The following is a 24,566-nucleotide window of genomic DNA, read 5'->3' on the forward strand; positions in this document are numbered from 1 at the left end:
ACAGAGGAAGGACCATTAGGTGGAATAGCCAACTCTGTCCATGCCCCACCTGTGTATCTTTGTGTTGCAGAACTTTCTCCTTAGTTCAGCCTAAACTCAGTTCTTGTCAAACGACCAGGAAAGACTGGGCTCACAGCCATATGCAAGGGTGAGAAACAGAAGTTATTGGACATAAAGGAAAACATAACTCTCAGCAAAGCGAGAGAGGGTTCTGCTTGCAGGTCTCCCGCCTCACAGATTGAATCCCAGGTTACCACAGAAACAAGAGAGGCCAGGCTCCTCCCCACTGCAAAGGGCGCAGACTTCCTTAGGCTCCACCCCATCCTCCCAGTGCACAGGTGGACATTATTTAGGAAGAGTTGGTCGCAAAAAGGTGGGCTTCATCCAAGACCAGCAGTCCGGCTTTTCAGCCTTCAGGCTATTTCAGGCTCGAAGGCAGGGTTTTGCTGGGGACCTTTGGCTGTCTCTTGTCTGTATCTCTTGGGCTTTATAGTTAGAACACATCAGGCCAGTCTCTGCATTTCTTTGCCTTATCACAAGCCTAGAGAATGCGTACACATCCCTAGGAGAGTCCTCAGTAAATGACTGATGGGAACTAGAATATAAATCCCCCAGCTCCCTTGCCCCTCCGAGTCACAGGTTCTGCCCTGCTTCCTGGAATTCTCCAGTGGGAATGTACTTGTTAATGCTTCCCTTATCGGCTCCCTTCCCCTCCCTGCCTCACTTCCTCATTCTCCTAGCCACATTTCCTGAGATGACCCACTAATAAAGTACTTGCTGTCAAATCCTCATCTGCTCCTGGGGAGCACAGGCTAAGAGAATTGAGGTCCTGGTTGTTGTGATTCTACTGTCCAGTGGGCTCACATACAAAAAGGAAACCAGAAGTCACAAGGATCCCTCGGGTGGCCTACAGTAAAGCAGGGAAAAGATGAGGATCATCGCAGGGAATGTGGTCATAGAGAGGGAAGGGATGGATTCCTGGGAAGTTTTCCCAGGTGGAATCTATGGGACTTGGCAACCTCTCGTGGGTACAGTATGGTGGGAACCAAAGAAGCCATTCATATGATGCTAGTGTCTAACCCCTCAACTGCTGAGAAAAGGGAGGCAGGGAACCCCATGACTTTGGAAGGGGTCAGTGGGAAGGGCAGCATTTTCAATTAAGTTTAGGACTTGTTGAGTTTTAGGTGCCTGTGGATAGTCATGTATCATTTATGGTGACAGTGCCATGGAGAAGGTACATGTCAAACACCTGATAAATACCCACTGAATTGAAAAGAATTGTTTTTCCAAGTGCGGGATTTCTAACAGGGGCTGTCTCAAAGGCCAGCCAGACATTTATGATCTCAGGCAGATGAGGGAAGCATGGCACCTGGATCACGTGTGCTCACGTCTAGAATACATGCTCAAATTAACACAGCTGTGGAGGCAGGAGTACATATGTGTATTAGAAAAACAAGCCCATCTGTAGAGTGCTGCAAGATGCCTCCAGGTGGTCACAGGTAGCTATTTAACATGCATATTTTATCAGTGCCAGAGCAGATAGAGGGAAACTGTATCCATTATATTCTCATCGCCATCACACGTGGTAGAATGGACTTCCGACTAAAGAATCTAAACATGTTTAAAACATTTTTCACCTGCAGTGAAACTAGCAAGTCTTGATTTGTGTTGTTATTGCTCCTGCTAGATTCTTGAAATATTTCAGAGGCGATTGCATCTTGGAAGTGTGGTTTGGCAAATTTTCATCCGAAGCATATGTTTTTGTTTTATTTTTTAACTAGTGGTTCAAACGTGGGGAAGTTGACATTTTAGAGCAAATGGTAGAATATGTGGGGTTATTTTCTGTTGCTGTTTCATTTTTAGGTTCAACTTTTCAAATACAGAGCTGGATTAAGTCTAACAAGTAGCAGAAAACAAAGTCTGTTTAAGTAAATATGTTTTCAGGGTGGTCCCTTAGCTCCAACAGGGATAGGTCAAAGGCGAGGACAGATCCCAAGCCTTTGCTTAAAACTATTCGATGGTTGGCTGGGCTCGGTGGCTCAGGTGATCGAGACCATCCTGGCTAACATGGTGAAACCCCGTCTCAACTAAAAATACAAAAAATTAGCCGGGCGAGGTGGCGGGCACCTGTAGTCCCAGCTACTCAGGAGGCTGAGCCAGGAGAATGGCGTGAACCTGGGAGGCAGAGCTTGCAGTGAGCCGAGATTGTGCCACGGCGCTCCAGCCTAGGCGACAGAGCAAGACTCCATCTTTTATAAACAACAACAACAACAACAACAAAATGAAACAAACAAAAAAAATTCAGTGGCTTCTTATGGTCTTGAGGACCTCAAATAATCTTTTGTAGATGGATGAAGTCTGGCTTCTCCTGCCCTCCATCCTCTTCCAGAGCTTCTTAGAGGCTTACCCTCTGCTCCAGCTCTTCTGGTCTTTGATCATCTTCTGCCTCTGAACCTTTTCTCATGCCGTTCCCCAAGCATGGAACATTGTCCCCTTCCTGACTGCCTCTACCTGAATAAATTCTGCATATCTGCCAGTTCTTAGCTTACCAGTCATTTATTCCAGGGGTGACTTAGATTTTTTTTTTTTAACATGAAAAGTAAACAAATTTTAAACACTCTTCCTTTCCAGTCATGTTGCTTACCCTAGGTCCGTACTATACAAAAACTTGCGCATCTCACATTCTGATTATTCCATCAACTGTTGCTTCTTTAGAATACTCAAGAGGCACTTATGATGTTTAATTGGTGTGTCTGTCTTTCAAAATGAAAAGCTACAGGGTAGCTTGTGTTAACCACACAACAGCTGGTTTTGGTCACTTGCTAGGTGACAATCCAATAACCACGACCAAGGAGGATTTAACAAGGGATTTTATGTCTTGCAATGAGGAAAAGCACTGGAGAGAGTTCCCGAAGCGGTGCCTCCCAGAACACAAATGAAAACGGGGCTTTTATTGGGCTGGTGAGCTGAGTCACTGTATGTAGAGGTGGAATAAAGGCAGCACAAGCTCATTCACCGATCATGCTGCTACATACTTCTACATACTTACTGTCTCTACATTACTCACTCATGTGTAAGCAGTGGTGAATAAGCTCCTCCCGGGGTGCGGTTTGTAGTATGGTAATATAGATAGATAACCAAAGTTCATCTCCAATTCAGACATCTCTGGATCCAACTAGCTTTTGTTTTGACAGGGTTGGGCTTCTTTCTGAAATTTTTGAAACAACAAAAACCAAGGTGCAAACAGTTACAAGTGGCTACTTCTTCACAGTGCATACCCCAAAACCTTCGGAACCTGGGGCATACCCCCAAAACCCTGGGACCTTGGGTTAGACTTGGACTTTTCCTGTTTTCTTGTTACTCAGCAACCACCACAATGCCTGGTCAGTGGAAAATAGTCAGTAAATATCTGTTGGCTGGATAAATTAACTCCTAAACGTACGTATGAGGTTGTTGCAAAAGTCATGGCGGATTTTGCCATTGCTTTTAATGGCAAAAACAGAAATGACATGGAATAAAATTTGCCTTCAATGTGCTTATGATCTTGAGAGGAGCAGAGTAAAAAAATCCCTAACTTCTATTGATATAATATCATTGGATAGTGCCGTGATAGAAGAACGTCCAGTGTGCAGTGAGAATCTAGAGAGAAAATAAGGTGATTGCACTTAAAGTAGAGAGTCAGGGAAGACTTCCTGGGAGAGGTGACATTTAGACTAAAGCATAAATAATGTTGATGTGTTTGCCAAATGGAGGAAGCAAAGAAGGATCGTGAGTGAAAGCATGATGTGTTTGAGGATTTGCAAGTCGATCGTGAGGTTGTGGTGTAGATGACATGGGAGAGAGTTGCTGACTGTTCGGGAGAGCAGATCATGGTGCAGTAGGACAGTTAGAGTCTCCACTAGAGCATGTGAATGACTTAACATAAGGGAGTGTCATACTTACATTTATGTTTGGTCAGAGCACTCGGGCAGTGGATTGGAGAATGGAGTTGAGATGGGACGCAGGGAAGCACTTGCTGTAGCCATCGTAAAAACCTAGGATCATATCAGTAGATCATCATAACTTGACTTCAACAAGAATTCATAAAAATAACTCCTTCTCTCTATTTCATAGTTTCATCATTTTATGGAATATCAAAAGCCTAAAGAGAAAGAGAAATAAACTATATGAACTTCTCCCTGATGAAGCATTCAGTCCTATTTTCCTGGATCTCATGCATGTTAAATGCATATTTAGAGCTAAGCCACTATATCAAGGAAGTGAATAACTCTTATTCCTTAAATATCAATATGTGCACAAATTTTCTTATACACACTTAATTTTAGTAAAACTTTGGAGAAAAAAGTTTCCAGAGTTCTAGGGCTTTGTTCCATTTTTGGAAACAGTAATTTTAGAACTCTCCGCTTTGCTTTACTTTTTCATTTTTCCTCCCTCTGGGTTTCCTTTTTGATTTCTATACCTTGGTGTCTTATTTAATTAATTTTTCTTTCATTTATTCACACATGCAATCATTGTGTATTTGGTCTATGTATCAGTTAGAGCAGGCTAATTACTCTAGCAAACAAGCAGTTAACAACAAACAAATCCCGTTGGCAGGGAACTGCACTGGGTGAAGACATTCAGGGATCCAGGCTTCCCCTGTCTGTGGATTCCACCTATCCTAAAGCATGCAAACAGGATTTGAGAGGGAGACGGAACAGAGACACAGAAAGACAGAGAGAAAAAGAGAGAGGAAGTTCTTGGTGATTAGATATTTGTGTTTCTATGTGGTGTGTGTATACACATGTGGTATTTTTCTATTTGGAGGGCTTCATGTGTTTTTAGGTGTTTGTGGGTTAGGAGTTAGAAGAAATAGCCAAAAAGGAAGTGTAATTAACCCTTTGTCTCTTCGCCTTGATGTATAATGTGCTTACTTCCTTTTTGTTAGTTTCCTCATAATATTATAGCAAATGCCTGTCTGAGTGTATGACGTGTGTATATTTTGATTATTTCTCTGCACTGTGTTCCTAGAAGTTAAATTACTTAGTCGAAAAGCATGAACACTTTAAAGAATATCAAACATAGTTACATTTTTGTTTTTCAGTAAAATATCTGTACCTTTTTCTTTAGCATCAATATATCTATTTACCAGAACATCATGAGCACTGTGCACTTTATTTTTTAAAAAATATTTCTCAACTTTGTAGTGAACATATTTGGCTATTAGGATAATTTCAGGGTATTTGAGAAGGAACTTTAAGACCAACTTAAAAATTACAGCACTTATAAAGGAGGAGAACATGTGGAACCCCCATCTAGTAGAGATAATTCTGGGAACTGGTGGTGTTTGGAGGGCAGAATTTACAAGGAACGCAAAAGCAGGGAGCGTGAGCCAACACCAGATTGACCTCAGACAGCTGACACTATCGTATGAAGAAGGGGGGATGTCCGTGCAACTCCAGAAAACAAAACCAACACCCCTGCGGTAGATTTTGGTTTAACAAAAGGGATAATTTTCAAAAAATTTTCTAAATTTGGTTACTTCACAAAGCATTGAGCACCCCAGGATAAAAGAATCCAACTGAGAGTGGCAGTTTTACTCGTATTAGAGAGATTTCTCTATTAAAGACGAAATCAAAGTGGAATCACCAACCTCCTACTCACTTATTTATTAGACACAATCATGGAGCAAATACTCTGCACCAGCTACTGTGCTAACTCCATTACCTGGATTACTCAAATTCTTACAATAACCCTATATTTATTTCATAATTTCTTTAGTAATATTTTAAGTGCTCGTTAGACACCTGCTCTATGCCTGTCTTGTGCTAGTCACCAGGGGGCGTAGCAGCGACCAGGAAGATGTAGGGTCAGCCCTTATGGAGCTGGGAGCCTTGCATGGAAGACTAGCACTGATGACACAGTGGCACTGAATGAATGTGTGATCAGAAGCTGACACAGGGCTCTAGAGGAAAAAGGCAAAGTGCAGCCAATCCTCATAGCAAAAGAGACTGAGGAAGCCTAGAAGTGGTGCTTGAGTGGAGAGTAGAGTGATGGGTGGGGGGTTAACCAGGCAAAAGAGGGGAGGGACAAGAAAGGAAGTCACAAGGTGAGAAGCCCTCAGACAAGCACCTGCAATTGAAGGATCTGAAGAGGGTGCGTGCAGCTGAGAAGCAGAGCCAGGAGCACAGTGATAGCACCTGAGGTCGGAGTCGTTGTCAGGAGCCAAGCCTGCTGGATCTTCCTGGCCTAGCAAACCCGGAGGCTTCATCCTTTGCCAAGGGGAAGCCTATATACCCTGTAAGCTTAATGAGGGGGAGAAGAATGTTTTCAAAAGATCTCGCTGGCTGCTGGAGAGAAAACATCTGCAGTTAACACTCCAATTTCAGACTCCCCTGATGAAACTTGTTACTACTTTTCTCCACTCACTTCTTTGGGCAAAGCGATTTCTTTTCCACCTGAAGCATATGTAACAATGGAAATGACTGAGATATTCATTACATTAGGAATGTAATGTAATGATTCCCAGATGGTGATTCAGATGATTTGTTATTGGACCTTCTATGCATTTTTTATTTTAATTTTGAGATTGGCCATCCCCAACACCTCTGATGTATGCCTTTCATTACTGGAGATGCTGTTTCTGACATTGCTGGCTGTCCCTACTGAAAAGGATGCATGCATGAAGACTCAAGGCAACAATGGCTTGCACCTATTGCTCTTGGTTGTATGGGGGCCATTGATAAGCATTGAGTGGTGTAATTTACAACAACAGATTGGCTTGATGCCATCCTATGAATCACCAACCATCGTCTTCTCTGACCCTTTAAAATGAGTTCCCTAACACCCTCTGCCATAAGACGATATGAAGAACTAACAACAGATAATTTCTATGTCACCACATTTTATTGTCAGCATAATTCTATACAGTAAATCTGCAGTGGGTGACTTCGTTTTGCTGATATTTGTCCTCTAGAATATTGGGAAAATAGATAGATGGAAATTTAGTAAGCTTCTATCTTGCCTCTCCAACCTTTTAAATTTGCTGCCGAAAGTTGGATATTTGTTGGGTTTTTCTTCCTTAAGTAGGCAAACTTCAGCCCCAGGAGGCAATGAAGCAAACTTTAAATGTCGCCCCAGGTACTGCAAAGCTGCCTGAACCATGTATTTGATTGCATACAAAATGTGAATTGAGTAGCACAGAACTGTCCTCCCAGCAACTTTCTACACAATGAGATCAGCTGCAAGAATGGAATAAATTGGAGATTGGCTTCTGCAGTTCCATTCATTTGCAAAAATTTGCAGACAATTAAGCTGTCCCCCTGCAGTATAGGTAGCTCCTTTTAGCCAGGGGCTGGAGATTTGTTCTCTCTGGGAAAATGTTAAAGATGTGATTATCCAGTTATACCTGAGTAAATGGGTCAAAAGACCTCTGCAGCCAAGCATGGACCTCCTTGAAAAGGTCGTTTCCAGCAGCAACCCTGGGGAGGTTTATAGCAAAGTGTTTTTAGAGCAGATGGTTCTGGAGTTACAGAGGCCAAAGCGATGAATGACTTGAGATGAGTCTCTTACATCTTTTAACCTCAGGAGAACAGCCATGGTGGTTCTGCCAGCAAGTTGTTGAATGTATTAAGTGAGATAATAGTATAATATATTTAGTACTGTGCCTGGCATGTAATAAATACTCAATAAATGACGGTATTTTCTATGGCAGACTTGGTGAATCCAGGACTAGCATCCCAGGCAAATCTTAGGGTTATGAAGGTTAGAACGAACCAGGTTATGTCATCTTGAGTCTAGAATATAAGCTTCAAACCCTTCAGTGGAATAACCCTCAGGTCCTTGAACTCAAATCCAAAGCATCATGTCTTTGCATGAAGCCTACAAAGGCTCCCTATTGCCTTGAAAGCTAATCCAGTCTTCTCACCTTGACTTACAAGACTGTGCATAATTGGGCTGGGCTGACTGCATGAGTCTCACCTTTCACTGTTCTCCTTTAACTCCCTGACTGCCAGGAAGACATATTTCAGCTTCTGCAATGCTTTGTCTTGCTAAAATATCTCCTCTTAGCGAACAAGTTTGTCCAGAACTTATGGAGGTAGGAGAGGGAACAAAGATGGTAGAGGCTTGTGGTTTCTTTATAGGTTCTTACTATTTTTCCCTATCACTTATTCTATGATGCAAAGCCAGGGTCCAGGAGGGCAGAAAGAGGGATTGAGGACAGGCGAATTATCTGGACACTCTTTGCCTGTTTGAATGTCGGCATATATAGGAGATCCTCCAACAAGTGGCCAGCCCGAGTCAAGCTGCATCCGGCCTTGTGTTCAGGTGTGCAGGAAGTAGGATCATTCCTTTCAAATCTCACCACTTCCTCCAGCTGGCTGTTAGGGAAGGCTTTTATGCCCTTTGCCAGGTGTGACGGAAAGGGGCAGGGACAGACAAAACTTGGAGTGCAGTCCCAGCTGTAGATTGCCAGTCTGGCAGACATAACGAAAGTGAGCAGTTCTTCACTTTTGGGACACCCTTCCCATTGGGTCTCGACATTGAGCACCATGCTTTGGCAGGTGTTAGAGGTTGGCCCCCTGGGAAACAGACCAGGCAACTGGGGAGGGGGTCTCATTATCCACACCTAGCAGAGAGGGAGGTCAGGGGGATGGGATAGGGAAGGAGGCTGATGGAGGAGTTGCTGACTGCAGGTGCCTGGAGGCTTCAGTCTTCCTGGGCGGCAGGGATGCGGGCTGGGGTGGCCACTGAGCATGGTCCCACCTGGAAGCCAGGAGGCTGGCCTTGACACACCCCTGACCAGTCACTGGATGGCGCTGCAGCCCTACCTGTTTAATCTTCACATCAACAATGAAAGAGGGTGAAGTTCATGGAAATACTGTGGGGACATATTGCATGGGTTCTTTTCGTGAAATGTCCAGAAAAGACAAACACATACAGCCAGAAAATAGATTTGTGGTTGCCAGTGGCTGTCATAAAGCGGGAATGACTGCTAATGGGCATGAGGTTTCATTTAAGGGTGGTGGGAATGCTCTAACATTAGATGTGGTGGGGATTGCACAACTCTGTAAATTTTGTAATAATCATTGTGTTACACACTTAAAACGGGTGAATTTCATGGTGCATAAATTATACCTCAATGGTCCTTTTAAACTATTGCAGGGAGAAGGGCTCCCGCCAGAGAAATTGACTCCAACTCTCCCTTTCCACAAATCAAATGCTCAGATTTGCGTTGTAGGAGGAGCCTGAGTGTTCTCTGTAGGACAGTGTAAGTTCTTTAGAGAGTGCAGACCACTTTTACATGCAGTTTCTCATTTCATTCTGATAACCTAGAGGACAGGCAAATCACTGTAGGACAATGAGCACTGAGTTACAGTGAATGTAGCTTGTTATCCTAGGTCCGACCTGGGAGAAGGAGGAAATCCAACTAATTTATTTATGTTTATCCCTTTACGTCTATTCTCCACACAAAGCAGCTATGATATTTTTTATTGCAACTGGACTCCTCAGCTCAAAACCCTTCCATGGCTCACTCCTCATGCGGAGTAAAAGCCAGGGCCCTCTCCGTGGCCTGTGTGCCTCTCCAGGGTCTGACTTCCCTTCACCAGGCCCTGACTGTCTCCTTGTGTGCATAGCCCTCACCTTGCCCAAGCCAGCAGCTGCCATGCTGCAGCTCCACCATGCCCAGTAGGCTCCTGCTGCTGACAGTACCTCCTCCCCCTGCCCACTTGGCCCATTCTTCCTTCTCCACTGTCATCTCCTCGGTGGACCCCTTCTCACCTCCGTATCTAAAACATCAGCACCCTCTCCCTCTGAGCACTTCCAGCCCTCCTCCCTGCTGATCTTTTCTCTTGAGCCACATGTGTTCTTCTCTTTCTCTTTCTGTGGTTTGCCCCCTTTCTCTCTAGAATAGAAGCTTCATGAGGGCAAGGGCTTTGCTTCTTTTAGGCACCACACCATCCCAGATGCCTAGGATTATACCTGGCAGGGAGAAAGGGCTTGATAGATATGTTTTGAAGAAATGAATGAAAGAATGAATGAATGATTTAGTTAATATGAATCTACTCTCTCGCTGCTTCTCATGTTCTTTTTTCCTTTCTAACTTCCTGTTTCCCTTGGCCTCCACCCTCCCTTGCTACCCTCAACCCCTCCTCTGCCCCTCATTGTTTCAGGGGTCTCCCTTTTATTTCTGATACATGTACTTTGGGGCTGAGTGATGTGGTGCTTCCAGATAGCATACTTGCTTTTAATGCACTTTCAATTTCCCCTGAGATTGAGAAACAGGGAGGAAAGCAAATGAGATTTTAACCTCAAATGCCCTAAGACAGGAAAATGAGACCCTGCTTAGCTGCGTGAAACCAGACATCTTTGCGTAGGCATGACAATCTTCTTCTAATAGAATCCAGCATGTGTGAGGCTCCCTGAAGACACAGCACTGCCCCTTTGACGGAAGCAAGGCTGGATGAGGCTGCCGCAGGCCTTGGATCACCCAGGCTAAAGATGCTGTGGATCGCTGTCCAGAGACTGCTGTGGGGGAAGTCCCACAAGACACACATGGTCTGGTGTTGGCGGCGGCCCCAGAACTTCATACTCCTCTGCACACCTCTGTGTGCCTATGTCTGTTCCTGTGACTGAGGGGATTGTGTTCATCACATTGGAAGTGCGAAGGTGTGGGGCATATGTCCTTGGGTCTAGGCAGCTGGTGCATGTCTGTTGCATGTGCATCTGTTCACGAGTGTGTGTGTTATGTGTGTCTATCAAATGGATTCTGGTGTGTGTGTAAACCCACATGTGTATAAGTGTGTGCATTTGATGTCACAGAGAACATTTGACATCTGCACGCATCTCATGAATCTGGAAAGCTGGAAGGGGCTGCGTGTCTACATGTGTCTGTGTTTCAAATCTGGCCTTAGGCCACCCACAGCCGAATTACTCACTCCTCATAGGGGCTGAGTGGCTCACCCTCATTTTCTCACTTCCTCCGTCCTGGTGTTAATAAGACTCATCCTTCGCTTTTCTGCGGTTCTTTAGAGAGTGCACAGCACTTTCAAATGCAGTTTCTCATTTCATTCTGATAACCTAGAGGACAGGCAAATTATCTTCCTTTCCAGATGGGAAAATTTCCTTCAACCCCTCTGTGCCCTGCCTCGAGGGGAGCAGTGTTTGGCCTCCTCTCTGAGGCTGACATAGCCGCCGATTCTCTCCTCTCACACCTCCTGCGGGCATCTCTGCTCTCCTGCATCTTCATTCCTTCACCACGGCGGGCCCAGAGAGTTGACATGCACATGGTGGCTTTTCTACGATCAGTTCCTCCAGCAGCACCCCACCCTGTCCCTTCCAGGTGCTGCTTTTCAAGAATCAGAGCCTCCTGCTTCTTTTCTTGGTCACTTTAGATCCAGGGATTAGCACAATTGTGCTGGTTGCCATACTTCTGGGATGTGCTGTAAGAATCAAGGAAATGGACTGGCAGCTGTGGACTTGATTAGCTGGTGAGCTGAGAGGACACCAGAGGTAGGATGGGAACTCAGGGACCTGACCACTCTGGACACCCATGAGGACACAAATATCACCCATTTGTGGGTATGAAAACACAAGTAAGCACTTCATGACTCACTATGCAAAGTTCGTTATTGATGACACAGTATGCTTTGTCATTACTTTGGACACATTTAGACATAAGTTGTCATCATGAGCTGAGGCTACGTTTGCTCTAGAATGAAGCCCATTCACTAATCCTTTACATCTGCACAAACTTTACATCTTTTTAAAGTGTTTCCCTAGACTGTCCTCTCATCTGAGGCTCAAGATATATTTTATCATGAATGACATTCAGATATTACATAGTTTACATATTTCCTATTTTTGCCACCCTTAATAAACCAACAGAATCTTCATCAATGTTAAATACCGGTTTTGTGTAAATACAATGCACTGTAATTTTCTTTTTTTTTTTTTTTTTTTTTTTTTTTGAGACAGAGTCTCGCTCTGTCATCCAGGCTGGAGTGCAGTGGCAGGATCTCGGCTCACTGCAACTTCCATCTCCCAGGTTCAAGTGATTCTCCCGCCTCAGCCTCCCAAGTAGCTGGGATTACAAGCACGTGCCACCACACCAGGCTAATTTTTGTATTTTTAGTAGAGATGGATTTTCACCTTGTCAGTCAGGCTGGTCCTGAACTCCTGACCTCGTGATCCACCCGCCTCGGCCTCCCAAAGTGCTGGGATTACAGGCGTGAGCCACCGCGCCCGGCCAATGCTGTTTCTTTGTTTAGGGTTGGGTTCGTTTTGAGTAGTTGGCTTTTTTGTTTGTTTGTTATATTATTCTTTCTTTTTCTTCTCACTGTCTTATACAGAATCCAGTTTTCTTTGCCTGCATATTGAGTCTTTTTCACTACCTAGAGACTAAAATGTCTTTTACTTAGTCTCTTTCATTGAGATTTTAATATTCTTCTGTGATGAGTATAGTATATAGAAAATAGAATGCATTCAATATGTTATTCTATATTTTCCTACATAGTTTGTCTTAAATATTCTCTGTGCTAGCTAGGTAAATTGGAGCAGTTTGTATGCAACCTCTCTGAACTTTCTTCATTGATTAAGGAGGGATAAGATTTACTTGGCAGGTCTGATGAAAATATTAGAGGGGACTCATGCCAAGTGCCCAGTGCATTGGCCAGCATATGCTTACTGTATCATTACTATAGTAGTTTAGGGTAGTGATGGTGAGGGCAATGGAGTGATGATAATAGTGGTTGGAACATGGTCTTCACAATTGCATTATTGGTCATGGCCTAAGAGTGTCTCCTACTAACAAACCCAAATGTAACTTTGTCCCTGTTATGGAACATTTAGGATGTTTTTCATGTTTGCCCGTTATAAATCATGTCTCACTAAACATCTTCCTTCATACAGTTTTATTCTTCTTTTGAATGTAACATTTGGATGCGTTCCTAGGAGTAAAATTACAGAGTGAAGGGATATGTACATTCATAAAACTCTCAATAAATAAATATTGCCTGATTGCTTTTCACAAGGGTGCTATGAATTTATATTCCCACCAAAATCAAGAGAATGGCTATTTATAGATGCTTTCAGAGCCTTAGCTTATCTTGTTTCCTGTTTGAATTTTATTACATAAATTTCCCTTTAAAACTATCACACACACACACACACACACACACGCACTCTTTTGTGGGGTCTTGGGGGCAAAGATGGAATGAAACTATCATTTATCACATGATTTTGATAGGAACCTGTTGTCAAGTTTCAGATGTTTACTTCTGATGATGCAGAAGGGAATTTTAATTAGGATGTGGCATTAAATAAGATCAGTTTGCGTATTGGGAATGATATTCTTTTTCAGTTATCTTTCGGTCATCTGATGAGATCAAGGAGGAAGTCTCAGCTTGGTGCTAACACCCCTTTAACACTGCTCTAGCCCCTTTTTACCTGTAAAATGAAGAACTTTCCATAGGCAACAGTTTTGGGCTCAAATGTGATAGTGTCATTAGGTCTCCAGCAAGTTTATTTTTATGTTTTCCTTCTTTTTATGTAAAGTGATACTAATGTTTTATTTAAAATGATACAAAGTTTTCATTTTGAACACATTTAATGAAAAAGATGAGTTACACATAGAGCAAACACCCTGACAGTGTCACTCCAATGATTGAACTTGGGACATGCTACTTGGAGAGTGCATTCCAACAGTTGCCCCACTAATCATAATAATAGCACGTGTTCTTTGACAATACATTGAATACGAGTCTCCATAATGCCTGACATAGTTTGGGACTTTGTGATTGTCCCTTTTTCCCTATTCATTTGTGAATGTAAGGACCTTGCAGTGACCCATGAAGAGAGTTGCTTTTTATTTTTCATTTTCTAAATGTTTTTGAAGACTCTTACAAAGTATAATCATTTTGAAAATGCCTATCCATTACCCTAGAGCAAAATTCCCTATTATTGGGAGAGTATCTAAAAAAATATTCAAGGGGTACGAGTGCAGGTTTCTTCCATGCACACATTGTGTAGTGGGGAAGGGTGGCCTTTTAATGAACCCATCACCCAAAGAGCGAACATTGTACCCAACAGGTGATGTTTTCAGCTCTCGCCCTCCTCCCACCCTCCCACCTTCTGAAGACCCCAGTGTCTCTTATTCCACTGTGCATGTTCACAAGTACCCATTGCTGAGCTCCCACCCAAAAGTGAGAATGTGCGGCATTTTTCTGTTTGAGTTACTTCGCTTTGGATAATGTCTTCCTCCTTCATCCATGTTGCTGCAAAAGACATGATTTTATTCTTTTTTTTATGTTTGAGTAGTATTCTATGGCTTGTGTGTGTGTGTATATGTGTGTGTGTGTATGTGTATATGTGTGTATATATCCTTATATAAATATATATAATATATATATCCCACATTTATATATAAATGTATCTATTTGTGTGTGTATATTTATGTATACATAATATATACACATATATACATATATGCGCATTTATATATATTATATACAAATATATAATATATAAATATTTATCCCACATTTATATCTATATTTATTTATATAAATATATATATTTATATAAATGTGGGATATATATATTATATATCTATAAATGTGGGATATATGTTATATATATTTATTTAAGAATATATATACACACATACGTATACACACACATATATATATATCCCACATTTTCTTTTTTTGAGACTGAGTTTCGCTCTTATTGCCCAGGCTGGAGTGCAATGGCGCAATCTCGGCTCACTGCAACCTCTGACTCCTGGGTTCAAGCGATTCTCCTGCCTCAGCCTCCTGAGTAGCTGGGATTGCAGGGATTACCAGCATGTGCCACCACGCCTGGCTAATTTTGTATTTTTAGTAGAGATAGGGTTTCTTCATGTTGGTCAGGCTGGTCTCGAACTCCCAACCTCAGGTTATCAGCCCACCTCAGCCTCCCAAAGGGCTGGGATTACAGGCATGAGCCACTGCGCCTGGCCCCACATTTTTTTTATCCAGTCTTCTGTTGATGGACACTTAGGTTCAATCCATGTCTTTGCTATTGTGAATAGTGCTATGATGAACACACATGTGCAGGTATTGTTTTGATATAATGATTCCTTTTCCTTTGTGTATATACCCCGTAGTGGGATTGCTGGGTTGAATGATAGTTTTATTTTCAGTTCTTTGAGAAGTCATCATACTATTTTTCAGAGTTTGTACTAATTTACACTCCTACCAACAGTATATAAGCATTCTCTTTTCTCTGCAGCCTCACCAATATTTGTTGTTTAAGACTTTTTAATCATAGCCATTCTGACTGGTGTAAGATGATATCGCATTGTGGTTTTAATTTGCATTTCTCTGAAGATTAGTGATATTGAGCATTTTTCATATGTCTGTTGGCCCCTCGTATGTGTCCTTTTGAAGAATGTCTGTTAATGTTGTTTGCCCTACTTTTTTTTGTTTGTTTTGAGTTGGAGTCTCGTTCTGTTGCCCAGGCTGGAGTGTAGTGGTATAATCTTGGCTCACTGCAGTGTCCGCATCCTGGGTTCAAGCAATTCTCCTGCCTCAGCCACCCAAGTAGCTGGGATTGCAAGTGCCTGCCACCATGCCTGGCTAATTTTTGTACTTTTAGTTGAGACCAAGTTTCATCATGTTGGCCAGGCTGGTCTCAAACTCCTCGCCTCAGGAGATCGGCCTGCCCTGACCTCCCAAAGTGCTGGGATTACAGGTGTGAGCCACTGCGCCTGGCCTGCCCACTTTTAAATGGGGTCATTTTTGCTGTTTGAATTCCTTGTAAATTCTGGATAATAGTCCTTTGTTGGATGCATACTTTACAAATATTTTTCCCATTCTCTAGGTCATCTGCTTACTCTGTTGATTGCTTCTTTTGCTGTGCAGAAGCTTTTTAGTTTAATTAAGTTCAAATTGTCCTTTTTTTTTTTTTTTTTTTTTGGTAATGTTTGCTTTTGAGGACTAGGCCATAAATTCTTTGTCAAGGCCAATGTCTAGAAGAGTTTTTCCTATGGTTTCTTCTAGGATTTTTATAGTTTCAGATCTTATGTTGAAGTCTTTAATTCATCTTGTGTTAATTTTTGTATATAGTGAAAGCTATGGGTCCAGTTTCACTCTTAGGAATATGATTATCCAATTTTCCATATGGGTGTTTAGCCCAACACCATTTATTGAATGGAGTGTCATTTCCCTATCATATATTTTTGCTGACTTTGTTGAAGATCAGTTGGTTGTAGGTATGTGGCTTTATTTCTGGATTCTCTGTTCTGTTCCATTAATCTAGGTTTATATCAGTACCATCCTGTTTTGGTTACTATAGCCTTGTAGTATAATTTGAAGTCAGGCAATATGATGCATCTAACTTTGTTCTTTTCACTTAGGATTTGTTATAAAACCAATTCTTTATAGGCTATATAAATCAAATAAAATTTTATATCTAAGCAAGTCCTCCAGATTCCTGACCAGGCAAGTAATCCAGTAGCTTGGCAGATTAAGAACAGTAATATGCAAACAGTGAGGGATGCATAAATCAAGACTGTCATTGTGAATAGAATGATTTGGAAGTTGGGGGTTCAAACAGCTTCATGATAGTTATAGTGAATAACAATGTCAGCTTTAGTATTATTCTAATATTGTACTTGGGTAATGCTAATAGGGTTTGATGGAATACAATGAACACTTTCCAAACAGCTGTATGCTTTCCCAACAAAGGAACTCTATCTCAGAGCAGACTGATATATCATTTCAATGGGAGATTTTAATCAATCCTTTTGTTTTCCCTTTTAGGATATATTTAAATTTGCAAGAACTTCTCCTGTCCCAAGACAAAAGAGGTCCATTGTGGTATCTCCCATTTTAATTCCAGAGAATCAGAGACAGCCTTTCCCAAGAGATGTTGGCAAGGTAAGTCACGCAAAAAACAAATTACAAAAACGTGTTTTTTATGAAAAAATGAGCGCACAGGAAGCAGACTGAGTGTGACTGTCTTGGTGACAAGCTGGAATTAGTCTTCATCCCTCTATGATAAGAGACCAAATGGTTTTGTCATAAAAAGAATGTTGGAAGATCATTCATACACAAAAGAGGAAATTTGAAAGAACCAATAACAGTTTTGAATATTATGGAGATCAACATGGTAGATGATGTTGAAATTACGTAGGAAGATGTCATTGATTGAGAAATAAGGCTCATTGTTTTTATAGATTATATTCAGGTGATCCCCAGATAGGGCCCCCTAGGATGGCGGTATGTTGATATGTGGCCTTCATTGAGATCCTCCTTTTCAAATATCTAGGTCCAAGCATATCACTGGGTTAGTTTTCCAAAAACTAAACCTGATCAAGGGAGTAAAATCATCCTAACCAGATCCAGAACCAGATGTGGAAAACACTGTCCCATGAATCAGAACAATAGCTTTTCCAGGAAGAAATAGTCACCATTAAATGTGCCAAAATACTGATACTGCCTCATCAATACATTCTACGCTCTTTAAGAGAATCAACATGGAGAATCAAATTTTGAGCAGTTTGTACTTTTTGGTTGTTAGAAACAAGTGCTCAGTGTCGCAAAGAAGAACCAGCACTCAGGCAAAGAGTTTTCTCAGCAAGACAATTTACTTCTACAGTGGGGTGCTCCTCGCACTTCTGGTCACTGAGAGAGCACACTGAACAAAAGAGGGAAGGGGGGTTTATCCCTAACACGGTTAGTCCCTGCTTCTGTGTCCTGTCCCCATTGGCTGGAGTTGGACCGCACAATCTAAACTGACCTGATTGGTTACTGTTTAAAATTGAATATGGCTAATTAGGCAGGAAGGGAGAGGCTGTCCGTTGTGGTACAAGGCATGTTTGGGCATGTCAGGGCACAGCAAAGGCGGGAAGGGTAGTTTCAGTGGGAAGAGCTGTTTCGGCAGGAGTGGCAGTTTACAGAATGGGTAGCCAGGAGTAAAGAGGAGTCTTTCCAAATGAGGAAGAGATATGAGTTACAGATTGGGACTATCAGGAGAAGTTGTTTACAGAGCAGGTAACTTAGCAGAAGGGACAAGGAAGTTGATCTTGAGAACAAAGAGGAAGGGAATCAGAAATTAAACGTTTGAAGAGGAACTTACTGTATCAGACATTGGTGAATCTGGAATTTGAAAAATGGTGGTTAGTTAAATGAATGATCTTAATGGCATTTGCTTTTGAACTGCTAGTTTATTAAGTACACCGTACATGTTGTATGCTGGACTCTAAACTTGGGGCTGGGTGTGAAGAAGCAGATAATAGAGCTAACATGCTAGTGGGAAGACAGAAAGAAGAACATTGCAGAGTATGACAAATGCTGTGAAAATCAGAACAGGAAGATGAGGAAAAAAGAGCAAATGGCAGGATGAAGGAGTAGAGGGAGGAGGGAATCTTTACACAGATGACTGTGATGGCTTTTTGAAGGTATTGTTTGAGGGGAAACTGGAAGGATGAGAAAGGAACAGTCATAGGAATATCTGGGTGAACAGCATCTTTGGCAGAGGTAAGTTTACATGCAAAGGCCTGAAGGTGGGACAGAATAGCATGTAGTAGAGTTGCAACATGCCTGGGTGGCTGCAAGAGAGTGAACAAGGACGGCAGTGGTGAGAGTGAAGTCAGAGAGGCCAGCCTGCCCTTGGATGAGGAGTTGGGGTTTCATCGTGCATGCAGCAGGGGACCACTGGAAGATTTCTCCAGGAGACTGTGTGTTTTGAAAGATCCTCCTGGCTGCCTTGTAGAGAATGATTAGTGGTAGCAGAGCGGTAGAGAGGAGTGGAAGCAAAGAGACCCACTAAGAGGGGAGTTTGGTGGTGATCTGGACAAAGGTGACTTGGACTATTAAAAATTAGTATTGGACAGGCGCGATGGTTCACGCCCGTAATCCCAGCATGTTGGGAGGCTGAGGCAGGAGAATCAACCAAGGTCAGGAGTTCAGGACCATGCTGGCCAACATGGCGAAACCCCGTCTCAACTAAAAATACAAAAATTAGCCAGCGTAGTGGCACGCTTGTAATCCCAGCTACTTGGGAAGCTGAGACAAGAGAACCACTTGAACCCAAGAGGTGGAGGTTGCAGTGAGCCGGGATCATACCACTGTACTACAGCCTGGGTGGCAGAGTGAGACTCTGTGTCAAACAAACAAACAAAAAAATCGATCTTTATTGCACATTGAAAGAAGTGATAATCCAGTATCCTGGTAACCACTATATTTATCATTTTAAACTCCCACTGTGCCAAAGATGCCTTTCTCTAAGCAAAAATCTTTTCAAGAGTCTGGGATATGATATAAAGGGAAGCAGAGCTGCTCCAAAGGGATAGCCCTGTTCCCTTGGGCAGCCCTAGCCACTGTGATGATCCTTTTCTAGACAGGTTTCCCAGGAGCCCAAGATGCCAGGTGCCAAGGGACCCGAGTCCCAATTCTTCAAAGCTCTTCCCAAACAGTTTCTGAGACTCACGTTGCATTCCAGTGTTTCGGTTTTCTTTCAGATAATCCTGGGCTTCTCAACTCTCAGCATGCATCACAATCAGCAGAGACACTTAAAATGCATATGTCAGGGCTCCACCCTCAGAGATTGATTCCACTAGGGTGGGGGTGAGAACCATGTGAGGATGTGTTAAATATCCCAGGTGATTCAGATATGCAGCCAGGGTGCAGGACTGCTGGTCTTAAGCAATCCTCCAAAAGTGATTGTGGACCAGCTACATAAGTATCCCCTGGAAGCTTGCTAGAAATGCATATCTTCATGTCCTACCCCAAAACCAGTGAGCCAGAAACTCTGGGGTTAAAGCCAGGAATCAGTGTTTTTACACAGCTTCTAGGTGATTCTGATGCACACTCAAGTTTACAGAGGGCTGACCTGAAATACGGTTTTGTCCCCTGTCCACCACTAGTACACAATACCTTCAGTTGCAATTCCATTAATTAGTTATAGTAAGGACAATCACATTTCAGTTGCCTGGAAAATCCAAGTTTACACTGGTTATCCAAATCTGTCATGTCCAGATTTAGACAATACATTATGTAGCCATCCTATAGTTTCCTTCAATTACACACAATTTCCTCCTGGGTATATTTGGGTGGGTTTTCTCACAAGCCTCTTTTCTTGAGCTATTCAATGGGTTCATAAGCATGTAGCTAATTGGGAACATTCTTTCGCAATTTTTTTTTTTTTTTTTTTATTACGGCTTCAAAAGGCAATTTGGTTTCCAAACTGAGGATTCAACTCTTCTTAGCCCCTTATGTGTTGCCCATACTTGATCTCGACTTAGATTCTCTACAAGCAACTGCTTTTCTAAGTGTGGTAGGCTACTAACTAGACAATGTGCAAGAGCCTTCGAAACCTCTAGATGTTTTTTGTAGAATTACTGCACTGCTTTGCAAACACTATTTATTTGTCCATGCTTTATATGCCTTCGAAGGTACATATTTTCCTTTTTGTTCCTGCTTGTTTCTATTTATTTATATTACTCTTTATATCTCCTGTCTTATCCTCATCATCTCCACCACAGCTGACAAGCTGTGCTCTGCAGAGCTGTGGAAGAGGACGTAGGTGTCTTCAGTGAGTGCTGGGGAGGTGGCGAGAAGGGAAAGAAGACCACAGAGGCCGAGCTCTGGCCTCCAAACACCACCACACTCCCAAAAAATCTCTAAGTCAGGACACCTCTAATTGTGTAAATATTACTTATTAGTCTTCGGTATAGAATGCCATTTGAAGAAGAGGTTCTGCAGCTTTAAAAGCATAAAGACGTTTGTCTTACTTTGGCTTCCCCTAGAAGTGGACTCTGAGACAAGAATTCAAATGAAGGCAGTTCATTTAAGAGGTGGGGGAAATGTTCATAATAAAATAAGGGAGAGACACAGAAAAGGGAAGGCAGCTGGGAGAGAAGCTTGTTTATGAAGCCAGCTACCCCTGTGGGTGACTGGATTGTAATCTCATGGGCTAACTTTAAAACATGGTGTGGAATACTTTGTCAGCATTAAAGCACCCCCAGGGGATGGCACTGGGATACTTTGACACAAACTGGGGTATTTCTACTCCCAGCAGTAATTGGTTGAGGACTGCTTCCAAGGGTGTAAATTCTCTAGCATATCAGATCTGCCCTGCACTCTGTGCAGTAACTCGACAGCCTGCTGAGGTTTGGAGGAGAACCTTAGACAAAAAGGATACTGTACAGCAGTCTCCAGTCTGCTGGTCTGCACTGAAGAGGTGACACATAGGGGATGTGGACAGGGCACTGATCGCTTCGGCTTCCTTACCAAAGCTAATATATCTATTTTTTTTGCATACTTCATTTCATCCTGTGCTTTTACCTCATTTCCTGCACTAGCTTTCTCACATCCTGGGCTTTTGAAACCCCCTGTACTTGCCTCTCTCTCTCCATTAAAAAGTAGTTCCTGCATCCCAGGAGGGAAAATCTCTGAAATTCAACCTAATTCATATCAACAAGCATATATTCAGCATCTGTTATTTATAAGGAACTGCTAGGGGCTGGGAATTTAATGGAGGAGAAAACAGACAGAATCATTGATCTTGTGGGATTACGAAAGAGGTGACAATATCAGCACATAGTCATTATTTGTCCAGCACTGTGCTAAGCACTTTTCATCTATTATGTTGAATTCTTATGATAACAACCACATGAGGATCATTTTCTAGCGTGCCAATGAAGGTAATGAGACTCAAGGGTGACGTAACCTGACCAAAGCCACACAGCTAGTTCACAGCAGAGCCAAGTTTTGTTTCTGCTTTTTGAGATTTCAAAGTCTGTGCTCTTAACCGCTACACTCAGAAAATACTAAGCCCATTCTGAGAATGCTCTTCCATGGAATGAAATATCTTCACTGACAACTTCTCCTTTCAAAACAGCATTAAAATTAAGTGCAATTCTTGGAAATGCACTCAAAAATAAGACAGACAGAAGGTTGGATCAATGGATCGATATCTGATACATTATAAAGGAAGTATATTAAAATGTTAGTGGTAGAGTATAAGTTGGTGAACATATGGGTGCTTGCTGTACAATTCTTTCAAGTTTTCTCTGCATTTGGAAATTTCGTAATAAAATGTTAGGAAAAATTAAGTTTAACTAAGTATAAAATTATCATAAAAGATACAGGAGTTAGCATGCTGGCATAAAAACGCTTTTTAAATCATTTGTCTTGCATTTCAAGAGGGTGAATGGAGACAAGTAAGTAACTGGTTCTTGGTTTTTTTTTTTTTTTTTGGTCATATTTTATTACAACCTGAATTCCTTTAAAGAAAGGAGACTCATATCCTGAAGAATGAAGACATTAAAAGCAAGGTGCTGTGGCGAGTTAGCCCTTGGTAGAGGGTTTTTCACAGTTGGATATCCTGCTGTATAGAACTGAATACCCACAGCAGGGTTACGCAGGCAGCTCCAGGGATGAGAAAAAGCCTTGACTGATACATAATTTATCTATCTGCCAAGTAATTAATTAGTTGGTAAGTAGCTAAACTACTAGAATTTGGGAGCTGCTTTTCCATTATACGAGGGAATCATATTACAACCCTGAGATTCCAAATCACTGCTACTCATTTAAATAGCAGGTGGGGAGTATGAGGGGGTGTATGACCCTCCCCAAACACACACAGGAGACAACCTAATAGATCACTGCCAGCCCTGGGAAAATCAGTTTGCCTCCTAATTTCTGGCTGTTTTCCACGGTACATTCTGCCCTAGAATATCTCTCACAGTTTTGGAAGACAGGGTAAAACACCCAGTCATGAACATACTTCCTCATACCTGTGATTTTCTTTCCATTTTTGAACTCTAGACAGCAGGGAGGAGCTGAGAGTGTGTGCTCTGGAGAGGAACATGCAGATCCCAAAGTGGCTTTTTCCCCTCTCCCCCTTCAAAGTATGACTCTTTCAAAATTTCGGCCATAAATAATTTCTCAGTTTTACCAACTTTCGCTGATAAATAATTGATTGCATCTTTAAAGATTTTTGAGTTCTTGGCCCCAATTGATTGAGAGCAGGGACTTTATATCTGTAAGCCAGCAAGGAGGTCTTTGGGAGACGTATTTTATTCTGTTTTATATTGAGTCTGAAAGACAAGTCATTTATGAAATGCTTATTAGGGATTCTGCTTTCATCACAAACCCTTTTCATCAAAACCAATGAAAGTACTTTTTTACAGAAAATCCTTTTTTAAAGACCCTATAAATTGGTAGAATGGGCATTTGGAAGGCCATCTTTAACCCAGGATAGAAGAAATATGTAACTGGACCAAGTACTCTTTGTAAAGGGAACCAACATTGATCATTAGACTAAATCATGAAAACCACTCAACCAGGACTCCGCTTTGATTGTGTCATGAACCATAAGTCAGACCTGAGGGTAATTTACATCAGCTCTGCCACATTCCTCAGTGTTCTGGGCATCAGATTCTTAGAGGTCTCCCTGCATCCCGATACTCTGGACCTGAGATTTATGCCCACCCATGCAAATAGGTGCCAAGGAGTCTGAGAGTCTTGAAATTTAGTTTGTTTTATTCTATTTAATAGTCATTTGCCTCACTTTGAAGACCCACGAAGGCCAAAGCTATATCCTTAGAGGCTGGACCAGAAAGCTGGTACTGAAGCCCCAGCACCTCTCCATCACCCTCCTCCTGAAATGCAGACTCAGGGTTACTTGCTATTGCCTGATTTAGTTTATGATCAGGCACTCACTGGGTTGTCCAGGGTAACCCAGTAATTGCTGTCAGCCCTCTACGTCTTTTAAAATCCATTGCTTTATACCCTTTATCCATGTCTAACTTCTCTTTGTACCCTTTATCCACATCTACACTCTTCTCAGAAATTTACATGTGCTTAATTTCCACTCCCCACTGTTTGTTTGTTTGTTTGTTTGTTTTTTTTTTTTTTTTTTTTTTTTTTTTTTTGAGACAGAGTCTCTCTCTGTTACCAGGCTGGGGTGCAGTGGTGAGATCTCTGCTCACTGCAACCTCCGCTTCCCAGTTTCAAGTGATTCTCCTGCCTCAGCCTCCCTAGTAGCTGGTACTACAGGCGTGCGCCACCACTCCCAGCTAATTTTTGTATTTTTTTTAATAGAAACGGGGTTTCACCATGTTGGCCAGGCTCGTCTCAGTCTCTTGAACTTGTGTTCCACCTGCCTTGGTCTCCCAAAGTTGCTGGGATTACAGGCATGAACCATTGCACCTGGACTTAATTTCCCCCTTTTAAGGCAACTAGCAGTTTTATTCAATAACTAAAACTTACCATGGGCTAGAGTGTAGGAGAAAAACTGGAATACAGAGTATCTAAGATGTCCAAAGGCTCAGTGCTCAATAATTCTTCTTGAGATGAACATCACAGTTTATTGCTACATTCAGCAGCCACAGCTACACGTAAGCCTTTTCCTGAACTGTCACTTCTTCCTGGGATACACCCTCTTTATCCTTATTCCTTAGGAGCAGCCCACATTCACACTCTAAGGCGGTACCGTCCAGTGGAACATTGACATCATTGCAGGAGGTTCTACCTCTACACAGTCCAGTATGGTACCCACTAACCACATATGGCCAATGCAGTTTTAAAATTTTA

At 42.2% G+C, this 24,566-nt stretch overlaps 2 protein-coding genes across 3 annotated transcripts in view; one reads left to right on the top strand and one right to left on the bottom strand.

Moving 5' to 3' along the window:
* MPHOSPH6 (M-phase phosphoprotein 6) overlaps nt 1-24,566 on the bottom strand; it is a 1,084,238-nt gene that overhangs the window by 956,356 nt on the left and 103,316 nt on the right. The window lies entirely within an intron of this gene.
* The window catches only part of CDH13 (cadherin 13), a 1,164,483-nt gene that overhangs the window by 477,896 nt on the left and 662,021 nt on the right, over nt 1-24,566 (top strand). For both annotated transcript variants that reach the window (XM_050775044.1, XM_050775045.1), the window contains one exon: nt 16,785-16,901. In XM_050775044.1, coding sequence (XP_050631001.1) covers nt 16,785-16,901 — 117 coding nt within the window. The remainder of the gene's footprint in view (nt 1-16,784; nt 16,902-24,566) is intronic.

This window comes from Macaca thibetana, chromosome 20, assembly GCF_024542745.1.
Source record: "Macaca thibetana thibetana isolate TM-01 chromosome 20, ASM2454274v1, whole genome shotgun sequence".
In the NCBI taxonomy this organism is placed as follows: Eukaryota; Metazoa; Chordata; class Mammalia; order Primates; family Cercopithecidae; genus Macaca; species Macaca thibetana.